Genomic DNA, 22,138 nt, shown 5'->3' with positions numbered 1-22,138 from the left:
TCAGTTTTTAGGGTTTCCTACTTGCAATTTTGAAATATTGGTCATTGTTTTCGCTATCCAACCTCATTCTAAAATTCCGTGTTTTCAACCTCTTCTCTCCCATCCCTACTAATTCGCCAAGTTACTCCTTTCTAGTTCCACATGATTCCTTGACAATACCAGCACCTCGTTCTTTCTGCCATAATTATTTCGTCTCATCCGGGCTCATGATGTTACAACAGCACATCCTGAGACAGGATCAGAGCTAGCCTGGGTGGATGCCGACAGGCGCTGCTAAATTATCCCTAAACGGCGTTCAGATACACTTGCGCAGAGGCAATTGTCTATCCTTAATGCCGGCCTTGTGTCAGTTGAGCGATCATGATAGCTGCAGTGAAACAGCATCGCGATCTCCCAATTCACTCTCAACAATAGCCGGAGTTCTGACTTATCAGCAAAACTAAAAGCGAACATCCCCAATCATCTTATTATCCACAGAGATAAGCCGTCAGCCAGTACTTGTTTCCAGCTGTCACCAGCTTCCATCTCCATGGCAACATAGCCCAGCCCCGAGGGGGATTTCACGCAGGCGTACTAAGCAACCATCAGAGATCGCATGCAGACACGTGCGCGATCGTAGACTGCCAATTTCAACCACAAGCTAAGTTTTGGTTTCGACTTTACTCGTGTTCCTCTCCCCCACCAGAAGTTCTAAATTGTACATGATTAGCGCTGCACTTTGGTGGTGCATTGCCTCAAATCAAAATACTTTGTTGAAGAAGAGCCGTGGATAGGGAGTCTCAATCGCTTCCTCCACTATTATACAAATAAAATGGCATTCAGTATGAATTGTATTTGTAAATTTCCCATTAAAGATAATTCAAACATCCACCGTTCTCATCTCCATAATAAATATAGTATACTGTATTGATAGGCCTACACATTAGTCACATAAACTGCAGCCATTATCAATCCACTGTAGGATGGAAGCCTCCTCAACGATTCATGTTGAGGGAAATGGACCATAATCTACCATGCTGGTCTACAGATCGACCGTATTTAACAGTCACGGGCTTGAACCCTCTCTATCTCAAAGAGCCTGTACTACTGCACTCCCGCCCTTGACCACTCGGCTATGGAAGTCACATTATCTAGTGCCCACCAGATAATGTGAATTTTAACATTTTTTTAGTTTTTTTTCCCCAATTGTTATTGATTTGAGGGGAGAGGGAAGTAAAATTAAAAAAATTTATAAATAAAAAATAAGTATCGTACTTATTTATTTCCGTGTTTAGTAATGATACGCCCAGGGCTCACATCTGGTGAGTATGGGCTTGGCACATTCAGGGTCCTGAGCTGGATATCATCATTCTTCTCTTTCTTGGTGATTCCTTTCTACTTTTGATTCTCTCTCTCTCTCTATCTATCTCTCTCTCAGGGTAATTCGGGAATTTCTTTTTTTTTTTTTTTGGCTGGCGCAGCATAATAATAATAATAAACCAAATTATTATTATTATTTTTTTTAAATTTCTTCCTTTCATCATTTCGGTAGGCTACTGGAACATGCTTGATGAAAGTCACATGAAGTATTATTGTCCAATCAAATTCATATTTTAGTAACTGTCAACGCAGAATCAAGATTCGATGCTTTGTGCTTCGATTCTGTTGATTTGGTCATTTGTAGTTCGGATTTTCCAGTGTACAAGTGTGTAAGTAGAAGTCGTCATTATATATATATATATATATTTTTTTTTTAATGGCATAGAATATTCTTTTGTTAACATATGTAATGCGTAAGGATATTTTTAACTAGTCATCTTATAAATATTTAGTTATTTTTCTAGTGCGATTAAAAAGCAATATTTACTTTTACTACTGAACAGCTGTGAGCTGTATAAAACCTGTCTAAGTGGTCCATAATGGAATCACGAAAGTATTTTTCTCACTATCCAGGAATAGTTGATATGTTGATTTTAATTTTTTTTTTTTTTTGGCTTAAATTTACAAAGCAGTGATAAGTGTTAATTATTAATTTTAGGAGTTTCCAGAAATACTTTGTGAGCCACAAAGACCGTTGGAACGTAGTGATTTACAAGTACATTACTGCTAAATGCATCCGAATTCCTTCAAGAGAAAAGCCTTTTTCTATTTTGATTGTAACTCAGTGTAAAAGGCTTATTATTATTTTCAGCGAAATAGAGCATAGATTTTGTAAGAATGTACTGTCATTGATCACAGCTGTACGTAATTATCTAATTTCCTGTAATGTATATTTTTTTCTTTTTGTTCTGAATATCATTGAAGCAGCACCTGAGAAAGTTTTATCCAGATTCGCACAAAAAATAAATAATAAATAAAATAATAATAAAAATAAATGAAATAAAATATATTATTGAAAACTGATTTTGTGCTTGCATTAAAAAAAAAAAAAAAAAAGGTTAGTCTTTGCAATCTTGTACCCTTTCCGATTGATCGTTGCAAATACTGAGAAAGTTTTATCCAGATTCGCACAAAAAAATAAATAATAAATAAAATAATAATAAAAATAAATGAAATAAAATATATTATTGAAAACTGATTTTGTGCTTGCATTAAAAAAAAAAAAAAAAAAAAGGTTAGTCTTTGCAATCTTGTACCCTTTCCGATTGATCGTTGCAAATAGTGATTGACATGCCTAGCTCGCTTTATGTTACGGTGTTTATCTCTCCCTTGCCGCTCTTTTAAAATCGAAAAAAAGTAAAGTGCATCCATTATCAACCCACTGCAGGATGGAAGCCTCCCCAACAATTCATGTTGAGGGAAATGGACCATAATCTGCCACGCTGGTCCAGTGCGGGTTGGCAGATAGACCGTATTCAGCAGTCAGGGGTTTGAACCCCGGTCTACTCAAAGAGCGTGTGCTACTGCACTCCCGCTACTGTCCACTCGGCTACGGAGGCCGTTAAAATCGAAAAACGAGTTCCCAAAAAATAATTTTAGACCAATATTATATACTGCACCCTGTTACCAGCAAAAGGTTACAAACTACAACTTATCGATATACGGGTGCCGTAGCAATTACATTTGTTTTTTTCAATGTAAGTGTTGCATCTGCCAGACACCTGTAAACGACTTGGTTTCAATCTGGGGAGGTTAGTTACCTTAAATTCTAAAAAAATGATAAAAAAATTTGGTACTGATTAACAGATTACCATTTTAAATTCAGTAAAAACTAAAAAGTAATGTTTTATAATAATAAAAAAAATAAAAATGTCACAAGTGGCCCTGTAATCAATGAGTGCTGCTCTTCTTGGACTAATGTTATTAGTGGAGTCCCACAGGGTTCGGTGTTAGGTCCACTGTTGTTTTGTATATTTATCAATGATATTGATGAAGGTATATCAGGCTTAATGTTGAAGTTTGCAGATGATACAAAGGTTGGCAGGGTTGTTAATTGACAGTAATGGCAGTGTGCTACTGCAACAGGATCTAGATAATTTGGGCAGATGGGCTAAGAAGTGGCAATTGAAGTTTAATCTTGACAAATGCAAAGTACTGCATATGGGTAGAAGTAACCCCAGAGAAACGTACCAACTGTGTGGTATTACACTTAAGGTGGTAGAAAATGAAAAAGACCTGGGAGTAATTGTGCAGGCAGATATGAAGGTTTCTGAGCAATGCAGACAGGCTGCCAGGGCATGTCATGGGGTTTTGTCAATGATATATAGGAATTTTGCTAGCAGGGAAAAGGAGGTGATTATCCCTCTGTATAAGGCAATGGTCAGGCCATGCCTTGAGTACTGCGTACAGGTCTGGAGGCCTCATTTTAGGAAGGATGTAGATTTACTTGAGCGTGTACAGAGAAGGGCAACAAGATTGGTGAGGGGAATGAAGGGATCCTCTTACCAAGAGAGGCTTAAGTTCTGCAAATTGCAGTGGCTGGAGACTAGGCACCTGCGTGGTGATCTGATTGAGGTGTATAAGGCCTTGAATGGGTTGAGCACGCTGAATTCTGATGGGATCCTTCCACTTGTTCAGTTTACGAACCTAAGGGGGCATAAATTCAAATTACGAAAGGACAGATGTAGAATAGATGTGCGGAAATTTGCCTTTAGCCAGCGGGTGGTTAATTGCTGGAACAAACTTCCATCTGTTGTTGTGGAAGTTGATAGGTTGAATAAATTTAAGGAGGAACTGGACAGGCATTTGGAGGGAATGGTGTGGTTTTTTTTTTTTTTTGGCTGATGCTGCATAAGCTCATACATTTGCTTTCTTACATCACATGCCACTACTACTACAATTAAGTGAGTGAGGGTTAAATAAAATTCATGCGCACTGTAAAAAATTTGCTGTTCAGATCAAATTATTCCAAAATTGCAAGCTCCATTTTAAGGAGTTGGATATCAATGGATGCTGCTCTGCTCTTTGTGGACTAATGTTATTAGTGGAGTCCCACAGGCTTTGATGTTGTTTTGTATATTTATCAATTATATTGATGACGGTATATCAGGCTTAGTGTCGAAGTTTGCAGATGATACAAAGGTTGGCAGGATTATTAATGACAGTAATGGCAGTGTGCTACTGCAACAGGATCTAGAAAATTTGTGCAGATGGGCTGAGAAGTGGCAACTGAAGTTTAACATTGACAAATGCAACTGCATATGGGTAGAAGTAACCCCAAAGGAATGTACCAACTGTGTGGTACTACACTTAGGGTGGTAGAAAATTAAAAATATCTGGGAGTGATTATGTAGTCAGATATGAAGTTTTCTGAGCAATGCAGACAGGCTGCCAGAGCGGGTCATGGGGTATTGTCATACAGGAATTTTGCTAGCAGAGAAAAGGAACTAATTATCCCTTTGTATAAGGCAATGGTCAGACCATGCCTTGAGTACTACATACATGTCTGGAGGACTCAATTTAGCAAGGATGTAGAGTTGCTTGAGCATGTACAGAGAAGGGAAACAAGATTGGTGAGGGGACCAAAGGGGTCCTCTTACCAAGAAAGGCTTATGTTCTGCAAATTGCAGTGACTGGAGATTTGGCACCTGCGAGATGATCTGATTGAGGTGTATAAGGCCTTGCATGGGTTGAGCATGCTGAATTTTGATGGGATTCTTCCACTTGCTCAGATTATGAATCTGAGCATACATACCACTATAGGTTTATTTTCCTGTGGGTATTCACATATCATGACTAACTCGGTGTTGGTTTCCTTAGAGATGGTAGTGCAAAAACCTTCATGTTGATCTGAAGTGGTGAGACATTCAACCTCAAAGCTCTACAATAATAAAATATTGTCTGTAATGTAATAAAATATGGCATAACGAATACTTAGTATTGTAGTTTAAATTTTTAAATACATTTAACTATGTAACTATCATTCTTTTTTTTTTTTCTTTTGCTTCAAATAGCTCAGGATTTACCTGTGTGATTCAGAACTATCACACTGGAAAAATAACGTAAGTTGTGTAAACCTATGCGTAATTTTGACTGTTGCAATCAGGTAAAGCCCACGTACATTAGTTAATCCATTATAAAAGAATATGAAAACTGATGGAGCTTAGCCAGTAACTGTTAGCCTATTACTGCTCCTACTACATGATACAGGTGGGACAGCTAAATAATTAAGTTAGATTGCTTGTGAGTTTGTTTTAGTAAATGCGGAAATATCAATGTATGCATACTACATAATTAAGGGCTCACATCTGGTGAATATGGGCTTGGCACACCCAGAGTTCCAAGCTGGATATCATCTCCCTCTCTCTCAGTAGTGTAACTTGGGAATTTTTTTTTTGGCTGGCACAGCATAAGCCTCAGGTTTCCTTGCCCCATATGGCTAATAATAATAATTAATGATAACTATGAGGTGAAAGAGGCTGAACTAGTTTCAGGTAAATTACTTGTTGGATGAAGAGTGTAATCTATAATACTGATATAGATATATATATATATATATCTAAAATGTGTGGATATTTTAATAAAATATTAAATTGTCAATTTTAATTGTAAATAGCAATTGCACATGTATATAATTCTTGCTAAATTTTTATTGTTTTTTTTTTTTTAATTTTAGGATTAGCGAATGCTCCGCAACTTAAACACAATTTAAGATGCGTGAATGCATAAGTATCCACGTTGGTCAAGCTGGAGTCCAGATTGGCAATGCTTGTTGGGAGTTATATTGTTTGGAACATGGTATCCAACCCGATGGCCAGATGCCTAGCGATAAAACGATTGGTGGAGGAGATGACTCCTTCAACACGTTCTTCAGTGAAACTGGTGCTGGGAAACATGTTCCTCGGGCTGTATATATTGATTTAGAACCAACTGTTGTAGATGAGGTGCGTACAGGAACATACCGACAACTCTTCCATCCCGAGCAGCTGATTACAGGCAAAGAAGATGCTGCCAACAATTATGCCCGTGGCCACTACACTATTGGTAAAGAAATAGTAGATCTGGTACTTGATCGTACAAGAAAATTAGCTGATATGTGCACTGGTCTACAAGGATTTTTGATTTTTCACAGTTTTGGTGGAGGTACAGGATCCGGATTTGCTTCTTTGCTTATGGAAAGATTATCTGTTGACTATGGAAAGAAATCCAAATTGGAATTTGCTATATATCCTGCACCTCAGGTAAGATCTGTTCTTTTTTTTTTGGTTCTTTTGTGCTCTAAAGCACTGTGTTCATCCAGTCATAATTTATTTGTACCTTTAAGTAAGAGGTTTTTTTTTGTTTTTTTTTTGTTTGTTTAATTTCTGTTAACAGTTTGAGGAATCTGGATTAAAAAATATTCCCATTCCTTCAACTATAAGTTTTTCTGTCTGCCAGTATGTTTATTGTATAGTAAATTCATTTATTTATGATTCAAAATGTGTATTCATGGCTGTTTAACTGAAAAATATAAGCATTTACAGACATACCAATAATCCGAGCAACAATTTAAGTTTAAAATTAATGATTTAGGGTGGAATAGTTGCCGTGTTAAGTTTTTTATTTTCCCCTTTTCCCTTACTATTTTTTGTTATATCATACTACATTTATAGAGTAAAAGTCAAGTATAATGTAGTTCAGTGGACCAATGGCAGGCAGCTCGGGCATTGCTCCGGATCCCCATACTTCACAGGAGGCCTTCTAAAGAAATAGAAATGCCACTTTTCTAAAATTATTACTTTCACCAATGAGGTTAACATTTATAAGAAGAGTAAGAAAGCTGACTGTGGAAAATCATTGAGTCGTGTATCCCCCAAATCAACTTTATTAGTACTGTTTCTGTGCTCACCTCAATTTCCTTTTCCCTTCAAAGAAATTTACACCAAATCTCCTAGGAACTTTTTTAATCCATAAATTATGAGGAAAATAATTTTTATTCCTGAATTTCTCAAAAATCTTTGAATTTTTCGGAAATTCATTCTATCTTTGTTATCATATTTTATATTTGACATAAAAATAAGTGCTCTCTCAAAAGTCCATTTGTTGCCCATTGTTCTATGGGAAAATGCATTTTCCACAGAAAATATTATGAATAATGTTTAAGAATAACAATTGTTTTGAGTAAATTGCAAAAGCCTGTTAAATCCATAATGTAGCTAAAAAACGGTCCATTTAAACACCATCGGGGCTCAGCACAATGTTGAGATCCCCCAGATTGCCCAGAAGATGCAAACACCATATAAATATTAAGTCAAAAAATTAATTAGGGTATATAACAGATTGAACATGTATATTTTCTGTGCTTATTTGTGTACAGCGCTGAAATTAGGGTATGTTAACTAATTTTCTCTGTTTATAGGCATACCAGCTGTGACTGAAGAAGCAAGGATTTTTTATCATGAAAGATGGGGTACAGAAAAAAAGATGTTAGTGAATGGTAAAAAAAGGAGTTGATGACATTTGGCAGGTCTAAAGGACATCCTGTTAAAGAAGTAGCTGAATTTGTTGGTGTTTCAAAAAGAACAGTTTTAAGGAATGTAGGAGTCAAGCAACTACAAATCATTGGCAAGTCTGTGCTAAGTGATCATGATGGGTGATGAATATTGCATCTTGTAAACAAAAAAAAAAAACAATTTGATGAAACAAGAAAATTGTTTCTTGCTGGAGTTGTGAATATTAAAATCATCAAGGAAAATTACTCACTATTAGAAAAGTTGGACTGGAGAAACAGAATTTCAGAGAATGGAAGTCAGAGTTCCAAGTGATCGGAGTTCCAAGGGAGAACAATAGAGGCAATAAGTGAATTTGACAGAATAGGGTAGAGAGATTTTAAGCCAGAGAAAATCAAAAAGAGATTTCCAAATTATCAAGTTTTTGACAGAATATCAGAGTGGACATATCTACAAGACCACTTTTGAAGTGAAAGTAATCATACAGAAAATAATTAGGACAACTGAGATAAGCAGTGGTTGAGGCAACCAATAGTGAGATTCTGTCAGAAAAAAAATAAGTGGCACTTGACAGATTGTAAGTGGAAATGAACATCATTGAGATTGGAACTGAGACTACATATTTGTGAATTTAATGAGGAAGTGTTTCGGAGGTTTAGATCTTTTTGTAAATAAGTTTGTTCTATTAATTTGACTAGTCATGATGCATTCAATAGATAAAGTAAAAGCAGGGGGAGGACATGTATGACCTCCCCCTGCTTTTACTTTATCTATTGAATGCATCATGACTAGTCAAATTAATAGAACAAACTTATTTACAAAAAGATCTAAACCTCCGAAACACTTCCTCATTAAATTCACAAATATGTAGTCTCAGTTCCAATCTCAATGATGTTCATTTCCACTTACAATCTGTCAAGTGCCACTTATTTTTTTTCTGACAGAATCTCACTATTGGTTGCCTCAACCACTGCTTATCTCAGTTGTCCTAATTATTTTCTGTATGATTTTTGAATATGATCAATAATTAAATTTTTGAATATGCCGTACACACAGTAAGAATATACCTAGCTCCTTGACATAATGTGGCCTGAACCAATCTCTCCACATAACACACTACTCAAACTCTCTCCAGTCACTATCTGGCAGAGTACGGTAGCAGTATTATGCACTCGCTGATCCAGATGCCTCCTAGAGAGTTACTAGTAGGTTCAGTCCAGTGAACTATCTAGCAGTCAGCCTGCAAACACTGTTGAGTTCTACTCTCAAAATGTAAAGAAGATTGGATCTCACCATGATGCCCATCATAACCTCAAAAAGAGATGGGAGTTCCTGGAGCTTTGCTATGGATGCTAAACTTGTTTCACCATTTAAAGCTTCCAGTAAGCAAAGTGATGGTATTGCAAGTCATTTGATTGTGAGTCGTCTACTGCTTAGTATAGGCAGTGCTAAGGGGTAGCATTCCTCTGTGTGGTGTGGACATCACAACTCAGTCCCAGCTTTCATTGATTCATATTTGTTCATCCTCTTCAGTATACTAGGTGCAGTACTTGGGAATTTGCATGTGGAGGCAGGGGGAAATATACTTTTAACAGCTTCACCATTGTGAAGGTGCAAGCAGAGGATTTGACTGTTACAGAATGCCTGGACTTCACTAAATTCCATTCACTGAGCTCACAAATGTCACCTGAATATCAATTATATCAGTGTTTTAGACTCTCGGGTAGCAAGCCTAGCTTGTCACATCTGAGAGAATCTCTGTGACAATCCTCAAGGACCAGTAATTGGACCCATGTTGATATAACATGGATCCAATTTGCTTAGAATTATTTCAAACTGCATCCTGAAATTATGCACATTGCTCATGGTCTCTAACACAATGGTTAAAAGTATTAGTATTAATAATATGGTGCAAAATTAATAATATGGTGCAGAAAGCAACCTTATACAGCATTCAGCAAAAAAAAAAAGGAAAATTCCATTTTACCTATCCATCCCCTCCAATAGTTTGTCTAGTTCTTCATTGAATTTATTTAAGCTATCTACCTCGACAACAACAGATAATTTTTTTTCCAGAAACCCACTCGCTAAAGACAAACTTCTGTACATCTGTTCTGCAACCATCCTTCCTCAATTTGAATTTAGGTGCTTAGTTTCAGCAAGAGGAAGAATGCCACCCACATTGAGCTTACTCAATCCACTCAAGGCCTTACACCAGTGGTTCTCAACCACTTTTGATACTTGTACCAACAAAATCAAAATTGAAAATTTTCTGTACCACTCATTAAAATATGTATTAAGAGGAAAAGTCAAAGATATTTGCATAATAATGCTATGTTATTAATTATACATATTTTTAATACAAAAATTGAACAAACTAAGTGACAAATATTAAACAAAATAATACAAAATAAACTCTAAAATACTTGATTAACATGGTGATTGGTTGCATTTAACAATTAAATGCAATAAATTGGGAGAACCTGAACAAATATTTAACAAAAATAATTAACTTAATGTGACACTTGAGCTTGTTTGGCAGTAATTATATCTGGTTCTATTTTCATATTTACATAATTTCATACATTTAAAAAATTCAACCTTCCTTTATTCGCATACCACCAAATATTTTTCCACATACCACCGGTTGAGAAATGCTGCCCTACACAACTCAATTAGATCACCCTGCAGGTTTCTAGTCTCCAGAAGCTGCAGTTTGCAGAACTGAAGCCTTTCAAGGTAAGAGCACTTTTTTGTTCCCTTGACAAATCTGGTTGCCTTTCTTTGCACCCACCACAGCAGTTCTACATCTTTCCTAAAATGAAGCCTCTAGACCTGTGTGTAGTATTGAAGATGTGACCTGACCTTGCCTTATGCAGTAGAATAATCACCCCCTTATCCTTGCTAGCAAAATTTCTGTATATCATTGAAAAAAACTGTATGTGTTGTCCTTGTAGCCTGTCTGCATTGCTAGAACATCATATCTGATTGCACGATTATTCCCAGGCCTTTTTCATTTCCCACTACTTTGAGTGTAGTACCACCTAGTTTATACTCTAATCTGGGATTACTGCTACCCATATGCAGTACTCTACATTTGTCAATGTTAAACCTCAGTCGCCATTTCTCAGCCCAACTGCCTAAATTTTTTATAACTTGTTGCAGTAGCGTACAGTCATTACTGTCATATATTGAGACATTAAGCCTGATATATCACAAATACAGCAGTGGGCCCAGTGGGTTCATCAATATCACAAATACAGCAGTGGGCCCAGTACCAAACCATGGGGGACTCTACTGATAACATTAGTTCATGAAGAGCAGTGTCCATTAATAACAACTGTCTTCTTCCACTCAACCATCCCTTTACCAAAGCAGCAACTTGCCTTTAATGCCACACTGCTCCCATTTGTACAGCAGTCTTATATCTGCAACAGTATCAAAAGCTTTCCTGAAATCCAAGTATATGATATTAAAATTATTTTTTTGTATCCAGTTCATTTGTTGTTGCATCTTGGTATCCAATAAAATTGGTCAGATAAGATCACCCCTTGACAAACCCATGCTGTGTCTGAACTATAACTGCAGTCTTGTCTAGATGGTACCGCATTACTTCTTTAACCAGTAACTCCATTATTTTCCGTGGAACGGAAGTTAAGCTAACAGGTCTGTAATTACTCATGTTACTCTTTGAACCCCCTTTGTGAATTGGGGAAAAATTTACACATCTCTAGTCCATGGGGGTTTTCCCTGAATCCAAAGATGTTCTCATAATTGTGGCTAAGGTTTTGCTTACCTCCTTTGCTTCTTCCCTTAATATAATTGGATAGATCCCATCCACCCCAGGTGCCTTTCTTCCTTTAACTTCAGCAATTTCTCTTTCACTTTCCTCTCAGTTATTACAAAATCATTTAGCTCTCTGGTAGAGTTTGATATTAACTTCTGACGTTCATTTCCCTAAATAATTCCTCGTGTGTATGTAAATGCCTATTCCGCCTGTCAGCAACCAGAACAGGATCATCAACATTTAAACCATTGACATCAAGTGGACCAATATGATTCAACTCCTTCCTTCTACTGTTAATATTAAAGAAGTATTTGCACTGCTTTTCTTGGTATTCTTTGACAGAGAAGTCTCATCTGCCTTCGCTTGCCTAACCTCCTTTGTGAATTGGTTGCAAACTAATTTATATCTACCATAAGCTCCTATATCACCTGATAATTTGTGTCCCGTGCATTTTCTTCTCTGCAACAAGTCTCATTAGTTCATCTGACCGATTTAAATCTAAGCCTTGAATGATCTTTCTTAGTTGGTGCGAAAAGCCTAGTAGCTTCTATAATTATTTCCTTCAATGCTTCCCATTTACAATTTGCTTATGGTAACATCATTAGTTGGTCCCACTTATTTAATTTAAAAAATTTTAAAAACTGTCTGATACCACTGTAGTCACCTTTATGAAAGCAAAAACCTTCACTTTACCCTTGATGGTAGTTACGTCTTTAATTAAATCCCACATTAATACACTGTGATCACTGCCACCTAGTGGTTCTTTTATCTCCAAATACTTAATATATGAATAATCACTCCTGATAATCAGATCAAGAGTATTACTCCCTCTTGTTGCTTCTCTAATATGCTGCTGCAGAAAACAGTTATTCAACAAATCCACACAGGTCTTGCTATTGTATGCAACCACCATAAGTTCTAGTCAATATTTGGAGAGTTAAAATCTCCCATCATAAGACATTTTCTGATTTAGTAGCCTACTCTATTTTTTTGTACTGTACAGTTATTTGCTTTACTCCTCAGAATCATGAGGCTTATAACACACTCCTCTTCTCATTTTTGCTTTCCCAGTACTTATTTCACACTAAACTGACTCAACATTGCACTATCCACCCATATCAACTGGATGCTCTGCCTTAGATTTTATGTGCTTCTTAACTAAGAGCATAAACTCCCCCCCCCCTTCCTATCTGGCCTCTCCTTTCTGTACACATTTTACTCCTCATATTCAAATTCTTCATCCCTATATCTGAGTAGTACCATGTCTCTGATATCCTCACAATGTCCACATTTGATGACTTGACCCACACTTCAATTGTACAGCACCAGACATAAATAAATTTCATTTGGCCATTAATTTCAGTAATTTGACCAAGCCTTATATTTATTGAAATTGCCCTCCCCCACAACTCTAGGAGTGGAATTTTATTCCAACAATTTACTTTTCATCTGGAAAAAAAAATGATGCCATCAGCATGTAGTTTAATTATCCATTTTAAAGCTTTGTTCTTCAAATTATATTATGCAGATGCCTGCTCTCCAGAGAGGGATGGTGCCTCCATAGCCAGGTGGGCAGGAGCAGCAGTGCATAGCACATGCTTCTTGATTAGACTGGGTTAGAGCCCATGACCATCAAATATGGAGGATGTGGAAAGATCAGGGAATGACCACTGCATATCCCCAGAGCAATATGGCCTTAGTTGCTAATGCTCCTAAAAACCAAAAAACAAACAAATAACAGCTCTCCAGAGACTGGAATTTATAGAACCCCAATTTTTTTTTTTTGCTAAGAATATTCTTTAGTGTTCCTACCTAATCTTGTTGCTTGTCTCTGCACCTTTTCCAACAGAACTGTTGAATATCCTTCCTATAATGGGGTTGCCAAACCCTTATACAGTGGGATAATTGCCTCTTTGTTCTTGTTGTTGAAGTTCCTCTATATCATTGAAATAGTACCCTAAGTTGTTCTAGCAACTTGTTTGCACTGCAGAGAGAATTTTGTTGGACTGGACAATTATCCCTAAATTTTTTTTCATATTCCTCTACTTTAAGTTTGTTGTCACTCATATGTTATTCTCAGATTACTGCTGCCTAAATGCAAAAGGTAACTTGCATTTATCACTCTTAAACCTTAAATGCCATTTTACAGTATGTATTTACTTACCTCAGTTGCCATTTATCTAGCTTCTCTTCAAGTAACATACCCTAATTGCCATCATGTTACACTGTGCCCACCTTTGTATCATCAGTAAACAGACATCAAACTTGGAATAATTGTATCAATATCATTAATAAATATTAAAAACAGGGAGGGGTCTTGACAATAATCCCTGTGGAACTCTAATCATCACATTACTCCATGAAGAGCAAGGGCCGTTTATAACAACCATTTGCCTCCCACTCCTTTATCTATAGTAGCAATTTCCTCCTAATGCTACATTGCTCCAATTTATATGATAATTGCGATATTAAAGACTTTACGGAAATCTAAGTGGATGTCAGAATTATTCTATTGTGATAATATCTTAAAATGACATTGACAAAGAAATAAAGGGCATGAAGTTACAATTTGAAAATGAAATTAACAGTGGAAAAGACATGAATGTCTAGCACTCCTTAAGAACAATTGCAGTAGTCTTCAAGAGGGTCCAGTAAGTGGCAGCTGTGCTGTAATAATGTGAAATGCAAGGGTTTAGACTTTATCTTTTTTATATTTATATATTCTGTTTCCTTTTTTATACCTGTTCAGGCTGTTTTTTTTTTTTTTTTTAATCCTTAAACTAATGTTTAAAATAGTTTTGTCATTATGTATTATAGGTTTCAACTGCTGTTGTAGAGCCCTACAATTCCATTTTGACAACACATACAACTTTGGAGCACTCAGATTGTGCATTTATGGTTGACAATGAAGCCATATATGATATCTGTAGAAGAAACCTAGATATTGAACGACCAACTTACACTAATTTGAATCGCTTAATTGGGCAAATAGTGTCCTCTATCACTGCTTCTTTGCGCTTTGATGGAGCTCTGAATGTAGATCTTACAGAATTTCAAACCAATTTGGTACCATATCCAAGAATCCATTTTCCATTGGTCACCTATGCTCCTGTGATTTCTGCAGAAAAAGCTTATCATGAACAGTTGACTGTAGCTGAAATAACTAATGCTTGTTTTGAGCCAGCAAATCAAATGGTAAAATGTGATCCTCGCCATGGCAAATATATGGCTTGCTGCCTATTATATCGGGGAGATGTAGTTCCAAAGGATGTTAATGCGGCTATTGCAGCAATTAAAACCAAAAGAACCATTCAATTTGTTGACTGGTGTCCTACTGGTTTCAAGGTAAGAATAACTAATTAGTTATGACTTTTTAGATATATATGCAACCAACGTTTATTTTTTTGGTGAAGGTAAAGAAAGCCAACACACAAGAACCACAGTAAACTTACCAGACAAACTGGTTTGCTGCTACCACAGTTTCTCCCTGCATTCTCAGTAAACAGACTGCATGTTATCAGTAGCGGCAGTAGAAGTTAAACAATATATCGATAGGCCCGTAGGTGTGACAAACTATGTACTGATTGGTGCGTGAACACAAACAGATGATAACATAATAGCCTTAAGAGATTGATTGACGTTATGATATATATATATATAGAAAGAAAGAAAGAATCTTTCTCTTTTTTTTTTTTTTTTTTTTCCTGTTATTTCCTAACCTAACATTAAGATCTAAGGTCAGGTTATGAAATATAAAAAAATAAAGAAACTTTTCCTTTTTTTAAAAACCTAACCTTAAAAACGTACAAGGAAATCAGTAATAATATGGTTTTTTTTTTAATAGCAAAAACATTCATGAACTCCTAATAATCTGCTTTTAATAATGAGAAAAATAATCATTACATTGTTTGTCATGCCTATGTGTCAATCAATATATCATTCTTGACGTCTACTGCTGCTACAGGTAACATGCACCATCTGTTTACCGAGAACGCAGGGGTCAACTGCAGTAGTGGTAAACCAGTTTGTCCAGTAAGTTTCCCATAGTTTTCTGTGGTTCTCATGTTGGCTTTCTTTACCTCAGCCTTTTTTTTTTTTTTTTTTTTTTGCCAGTGCAGCAAAAGCCTGTGGCTTCCTAGCAGCACTATATGGCGATTACTATTCTCTCCCGCCCTATGAATTTGCCCTAAAAAAGTTTATCGTTATAATCTACAAATATCTACCTGGATTAAAGCAAGTAAATGAGACAGTAGACCCTCTTTCCCCCTCCCTATTTTATAAGATGCAATTTTTTAATAATTGCATCTTAATTCACTAAAATGCTCTTTTTCTAGTCAAACAGAATATTCATTTAAAATGGAATTAACATTTGGCAGATTGCACAGTAGTATATTATTAATAAAAAGTTAATACAAAATGTCTAAATTTTCATATTTTACAATAACGTGGTTTATAGTAATGAGATAAACTTTTTTTTTTTTAATTACATAACTGATAATAAGAAATGTTGCAGAAAATGGACCATAATCTGCCACACTGGTCGAGTGCAGGTTAGCAGATCAACCGTTTGTAGCAGTCAGGGGCTTGAACCCCAGTCTACTCAAAGAATGTGTACTAGCGCACATTATTGTAATCTGCACTTCAGTTTATGTTATCCTTTTTTGCCTTACACAGTTTACTACACACGTGCAGCAGGAGTGATTGCTTTCCATACTGATTTGTTCTTGAACTCCATGTTGCATTCTAGTACTTTGTACAGTTTGTGTGGTTGTCAGTGTCATTACTCCATGAAAGAAAGTACTGTACCTGTACTCCTGCCAGTCTGACTGTTTTACAGCAGAGCATTAACGCTTTGCTAATTCTTGATTTTAATTTTTTATCTGTTTTTAATGGTAGCTTGTATGGATTTCTAGAAACATGACAGTTTCATTTTTATTTATGACTTTCTCACAAAAATAGTGGACAGTCAAATTAAAGTATTTTATATTGCATGATTTTCATGGTTTCTTTCTGTCCATTTCTGCCTTTCATCAATAAGCAGCAAACAGCTGCATTCTCATTTCATTGGTTATTGTTATCAGTTGAGTCCCAAAGTGATCACAATAAGCAGCATCCACTGTATTTATTTTGTCTCAACTCATCTTTACATTTTTGATAGTTATCTCCTTGATGGCCTCAAAATTCTCTTTCCTTGCCTCCTTAGACTGTCCATCAGAATGAGTTGTAGTTAATGATGGATAATTCCCAAGAATAATCATTTAGAGAATATTCTCTGCTCACATTTCTAGCTGTCATAAAATGCAAGCTTATCTTCACTCTTTACTTGGTCTTTCCATTTTTCAGGTTAGTTTGCCAATGCATAAAATTTCTCACCATCTGTATGCATGAAATAATTCACTTCCTGGTGGATGCATTTTTATGAAATTTTATATTATACTCTTTAAAAAAAGATATATCAAGGTACCCCAAATTGCATTAAAATCAGACAAACAGAAATCTTGAAATTATTATTAATATTTTTTCATGAATATCACAGGTTATTAATAAATAAAATTCCAGTTATTTGAAATTTCAATTATCTGTCCCCCCAGTCCTCTTGGGTGAGATTTAGATAATTAAAATTTCTGGCACTTCCTTGAAGTTCATAAATACAGCATTATGCACATTGCATAATACACTCAGCAGAGAGGGTGTTAATTAACCAGTAATACGAAAACTCAAAGAAAAACAGCATCAGTATGAGTGGAAGAGTGAAAGTCATTGAATTTTAACTCCCAAATCTTAACGTTAAAGTGGATGAATTAGATTAACTTCACTTTTTCCGTGTGAAAATATTGCTGAAACTATAGCAAGTATTTTTGTTTGCTAGGAAACCACCATTGCTTGTATACAAACAAAAATCTGAATCAATTAATTAGCAAAATGAAAGAATTTAAGGAAAAGAATCACTCTGCAGGAGAAACTACTTACTGTAGTTTAGAAAATGTGAAAAAAAAAAAGTGAAGTTAATCTAATTCACTGTGCGATAATTTTCATGTATGTTTCTTTCTTTTTGTTTTTTTCCAGTAATGCTAAAATAGATTTTCTTGTATGACCACTTGCTCTAATATTTATTTAGCTGTTGCATAATGCACATTCTTTATTGAATTTATCAACTGTGTATTAAAATTCCACTGAAAGCTTTAATTTGCCTGTTTACTGTATCATACACCATTTGATTTATTCCAAAGGAAATATTACAGCTATAATAGTTGGATAATATCTGTAATACTTACCATAAATGTCTTTCTTTTTTTTTTTTTTAATCTCTAAAATTTCTTATTTTTAAATTGCTATTCTTAGGTTGGAATCAATTATCAGCCTCCAACTGTAGTTCCTGGAGGTGATTTAGCCAAAGTTCAACGTGCTGTGTGTATGCTGTCAAATACAACTGCAATTGCTGAGGCCTGGGCTCGCCTTGACCACAAATTTGATCTCATGTATGCCAAAAGAGCATTTGTACACTGGTATGTTGGAGAAGGGATGGAAGAAGGTGAATTTTCGGAGGCACGAGAGGATTTAGCTGCTTTAGAAAAAGATTATGAGGAAGTTGGTTTAGATTCAACTGAAGGGGCAGAAGCTGAAGGAGAAGAGGAATTCTAATTTATAAAATTTGTAAATGTACCTTTTCCTTTTATATATTTGATATGTTGTTTTGCTGCCCACATTTGTATTGCTATTGTGTAACCCCTTGCCTTATATCAAAATTTATTAATATTCTTTGTTTACTTCTCCCTGATTTATTTTCCTAAGCATTTAATAATTTTGGAAATAAATATATATTTTTTTAATATATTGTATTTTCAATTTTTGTACATCTGCATAAGTTTTTATTCACCAAAAATTATTATACAGGATTTATACTCAGAATCACTAAATATGAGTTGAAAGGGTTCCCTGCCTGCCACTACAAACTACTTTCTTAGAGAATTCTCTAAGGATTCATTTTTATGATATTATAAATTCAGTTGCTTTTATTAGAAGATATATTTTTACCTGGTCAGCATGCAAAGATTTTTAAAAATAAAAACTGTCTTGTATAAGTAATATTGATATATAATTGCATTTGTTTTGTTACCCACCATTATAAAGATGTAAATTATATACTTTGCACAAAAGTAATCTTCGCTTAATGTTGAAATTTATAATCAATCCATTTATTATGCTTTCTAGATCATACTGGGTTCCATGAAATTTTTAATGTTGCGAGAGATATATACATTTAGGATCTCTGAATTTGTTTTTTAATGAAAGGCAGGACAGAAGAATTCTGGGGTAAAGTGTTTTGAGATACATAAACATTTTAGTAAAGAAGGGGTCTATTTCAACATAGATATTGAAATAGCTTGAGAAAATAATGCTACACTGCATTGGTTTTTCCACCTTTATTGTGTGGAGGCACTGTGGGCTTATGCTTATTTTAGAAATTAATGTGCTATTCACAAGTTGACCTAGGTGAATAATCTTTATTCATTCAAATCTCACTGACACTATGTTGACTGGATTCAGAGCTACAAGTAGCTTGAATTAGCAACATTGTATCAAGTATCGCAAGAGTGCACATTATTTTCTCAAACTAATGCAAATTTTCAAATAAATTAAGAAATATGTAAGGTTAAACTCGAGAGCACAGTTTTAAAAGCGTGTTATGTGCAATCTTGAGCTTCCACAAAGGAATCTCAGAGGTTCTGCAAATTAATTTTCTATCAGAGTTTTTTAATTTATATACATGCATTAGTGTTTTTAATTTATTGTTAATTATTGCTTTTAAAGATATAAGTTCCACAGGAGACTTAATTTGCAAAAGTATTCCACAGCCAAAAGGTGGTAAAGTACTGCTAGATTTTATATCTGAACATAAACATGATAATACGTTACAAAAATTATATATGTACATTGGCCTAAATGGTAGTAGCACTTATTTCAGCAAGCAAACATTTGAACAGAGTTAGATCATTTTTAAAGTCAGTGTATTACTTTATTGTGTACACGTTGCAATGAATATGTATGAAAAAATGTTTACTTCAAAATTATTTTACTCATGCAGAAATGTTCATGTTGGCAAACCAAGTATTAACTCTTTCTACTAGGCATCTCCGTAGCCAGGTGGGAAGGAGCAGCAGTGCGTACGTAGTACACGCTTCTTGATTAGACCGGGGTTCGAGCCCATCACCACCAAATACGGAGGATGTGGAAAGGTCAGGGAATGACCACCGCATATCCCGGAGCAATATGGCCTTAGTTGCTAATGCTCCTAAAAACCAAATAACAAATAACAAACTCTTTCTACTGCTTACATGGCATCTGACAGTTGCTGTATTTTTTTTTTTTTTTTTTTTTTTTTTATATTTCATCTACTGTATCTTCCTTGCCAATATTCTCTAAATGATTATACGGTATTTTTCTGTTCTCATTTTGATTTACCATGAATCATAAGAAATCAATTTTTTGTTTGGTGTTTAACAGAGAAGAGGTGAGCGACCTGTGAGTTTAACTTCTGTTCCCGGAAAATTAATGGATGCACTGGTTAAAGAAGCACTGCAGGATCATCTAGACAAGACTTCAGTTATAGCTCGGACACAGCATGGTTTTGTTAAGGGGAAGTCTTGCCTGACCAATTTGATTGAATACTATGATGTGGTCACAAAGGAGCTGAATGCGGAGAATAACTTTGATATCATATATTTGGATCTTAGAAAGGCTTTTGATACTGTTGCACATGGAAGACTGCTGCACAAATTGCAGCAGTGTGGCATTGGAGGCAAATTGCTGCTATGGATAAAGGGGTGGTTGAGGGGGAGAAGACAGAGTGGTAATCAATGGACACTGCTCATTGTGGACTAATGTTATTAGTGGAGTCCCTCAGGGTTCAGTATTGGGTCCTTTATTGTTTTCTGTATTTATAAATGATATTGATGATGGTATATCAAGCTTAATGTCCAAGTTTGCAGATGATACGAAGGTTGGCAGGGTTGTCAAGGACACTACTGACACTATGCTGCTGCAACAGGATCTGGAAAGGTTGAGCAGATGGGCTTGAGAGGTGGCAAATGAAGTTTAACATTGACAAATGTAAAGTACTACATATGGGAAACAGCAACCCCAGAGCAACATATCAACTCTGTGGTACTACACTGACAGTGGTAGAGAATGAAAGGGACCTGGGGGTGGTTGTGCAGGCAGATATGAAGTTCTCTGAGCAGTGCAGACGGGCTGCAAGAGTAGCTCATGGTGTATTGTCAATGATATATAGGAATTTTTCTAGCAGGGATAAGGAGGTGATTATTCCCTTGTATAAGGCAATGGTCAGGCCACACCTAGAGTACTGTATACAGGCCTGGAGACCTCGTTTCAAGAAGGATGTAGAGCTGCTGGAACGAGTACAGAGAAGGGCAACAAGATTAGTGAATGGAACAAAGGGGTGCTCTTACGAAGAAAGGCTTAAGTTTTGCGAATTACAGTGTCTGGAGACTAGGCAGCAGCGAGGTGATCTGATAGAGGTGTACAAAGCCTTGAATGGTTTGAGCATGCTCAATGCTGATGGGATTCTTCCTCTTGCTCAGAATAATCACCTGAGAGGGCATAAATTCAAATTGAGGAAAGACAGATGTAGGATAGATGTGCGGAAATTTGCCTTTAGCCAGCGGGTGGTTGGTAGGTGGAACAGACTTCCATCCCTTGTCGTGGAAGTTGATAGCCTAAATAAGTTTAAGGCTCGGCTGGACAGGTATTTCGAACGCACAGAGGGGTGAAGTGGAAGTGGTTATTTTTTATTTATTTATTTTACTTTATTTTTTTGGCTGATGCTGCATAAGCTTGCTTTCTTGCATCAAATGCCTCTACTAATGCTAATCTGTTTCTTGTACTTGGCTCCCATGTAGCATCTGTGAGATGCTAGGAAAAGTTATCTAATCTGGGTAGAGCTTTTTTTTTACTGGAATGTGAATGGCTGATTAAAGCAAAACACTGCCATTCATGTGGCATATGCTAGATGACAGTGAGCATTTGTTTCAATTTGGGTAATGAGGGACCTTAAATTCTAAGAAATACAATAATGAATTTTTTATTATTTATTATTTTTTTTTTCATAATTAAGAAAGATGTCTCACAGATACCATGAAAGCATATTTATTTATTCCAATTTAGGATGCAAATGGGGAGAGTTAAAACAGTTTGGTAGATTGATGAAAATGAATTTTGAAAAAGTTCTATCAAAGTATGCAGTACAGATACTTGTCATCCTTGTTAAGTAGGTAGCATCATTCCACATATAACATGGAAGTTTTAAGGGCATTTAGCCAACAGAGAGTTCATACATGGCATACAGACAAGTTAGTTGGGGAAACTTCAAAGATATATCTTTTTATATATCAGTGAGGTTAACTAAAGTTATGGACACCAAAAGGGTATAGAGGTTACGTAATATATAAGCATATACTGGTGTCACTGAGATATTCTGATTGTT

The 22,138-nt window shown here is 35.8% G+C and overlaps 1 protein-coding gene across 1 annotated transcript; it reads left to right on the top strand.

The window, feature by feature from the left end:
- The first annotated feature begins 1,635 nt into the window (after positions 1-1,635).
- On the top strand, positions 1,636-18,376 carry LOC150086724 (tubulin alpha-3 chain-like). The gene is made up of 4 exons (XM_090372713.1): positions 1,636-1,688; positions 6,035-6,599; positions 14,452-14,979; positions 17,977-18,376. Exons 2-4 carry the CDS (start codon positions 6,072-6,074, stop codon positions 18,274-18,276), a joined length of 1,356 nt encoding a protein of 451 aa, XP_090228839.1. The 5' UTR covers positions 1,636-1,688; positions 6,035-6,071; the 3' UTR covers positions 18,277-18,376.
- The last annotated feature ends 3,762 nt before the right edge of the window (positions 18,377-22,138 follow it).

This window comes from Mastigoproctus giganteus, chromosome 4, assembly GCF_048544385.1.
Source record: "Mastigoproctus giganteus isolate SK-2022 chromosome 4, ASM4854438v1, whole genome shotgun sequence".
NCBI classification, from domain to species: Eukaryota; Metazoa; Arthropoda; class Arachnida; order Uropygi; family Thelyphonidae; genus Mastigoproctus; species Mastigoproctus giganteus.
This window is presented reverse-complemented; position numbering and strand designations above follow the sequence as displayed.

What these genes read in the sequence shown, in the direction of transcription:
- LOC150086724 (XM_090372713.1), top strand. Translation starts at nt 6,072, where the DNA reads ATGCGTGAATGCATAAGTATCCACGTTGGTCAAGCTGGAGTCCAGATT. An exon ending in CTATATATCCTGCACCTCAG is followed by an intron (nt 6,600 to 14,451) that starts GTAAGATCTGTT and finishes TATGTATTATAG; the next exon opens with GTTTCAACTGCTGTTGTAGA. An exon ending in GGTGTCCTACTGGTTTCAAG is followed by an intron (nt 14,980 to 17,976) that starts GTAAGAATAACT and finishes TGCTATTCTTAG; the next exon opens with GTTGGAATCAATTATCAGCC.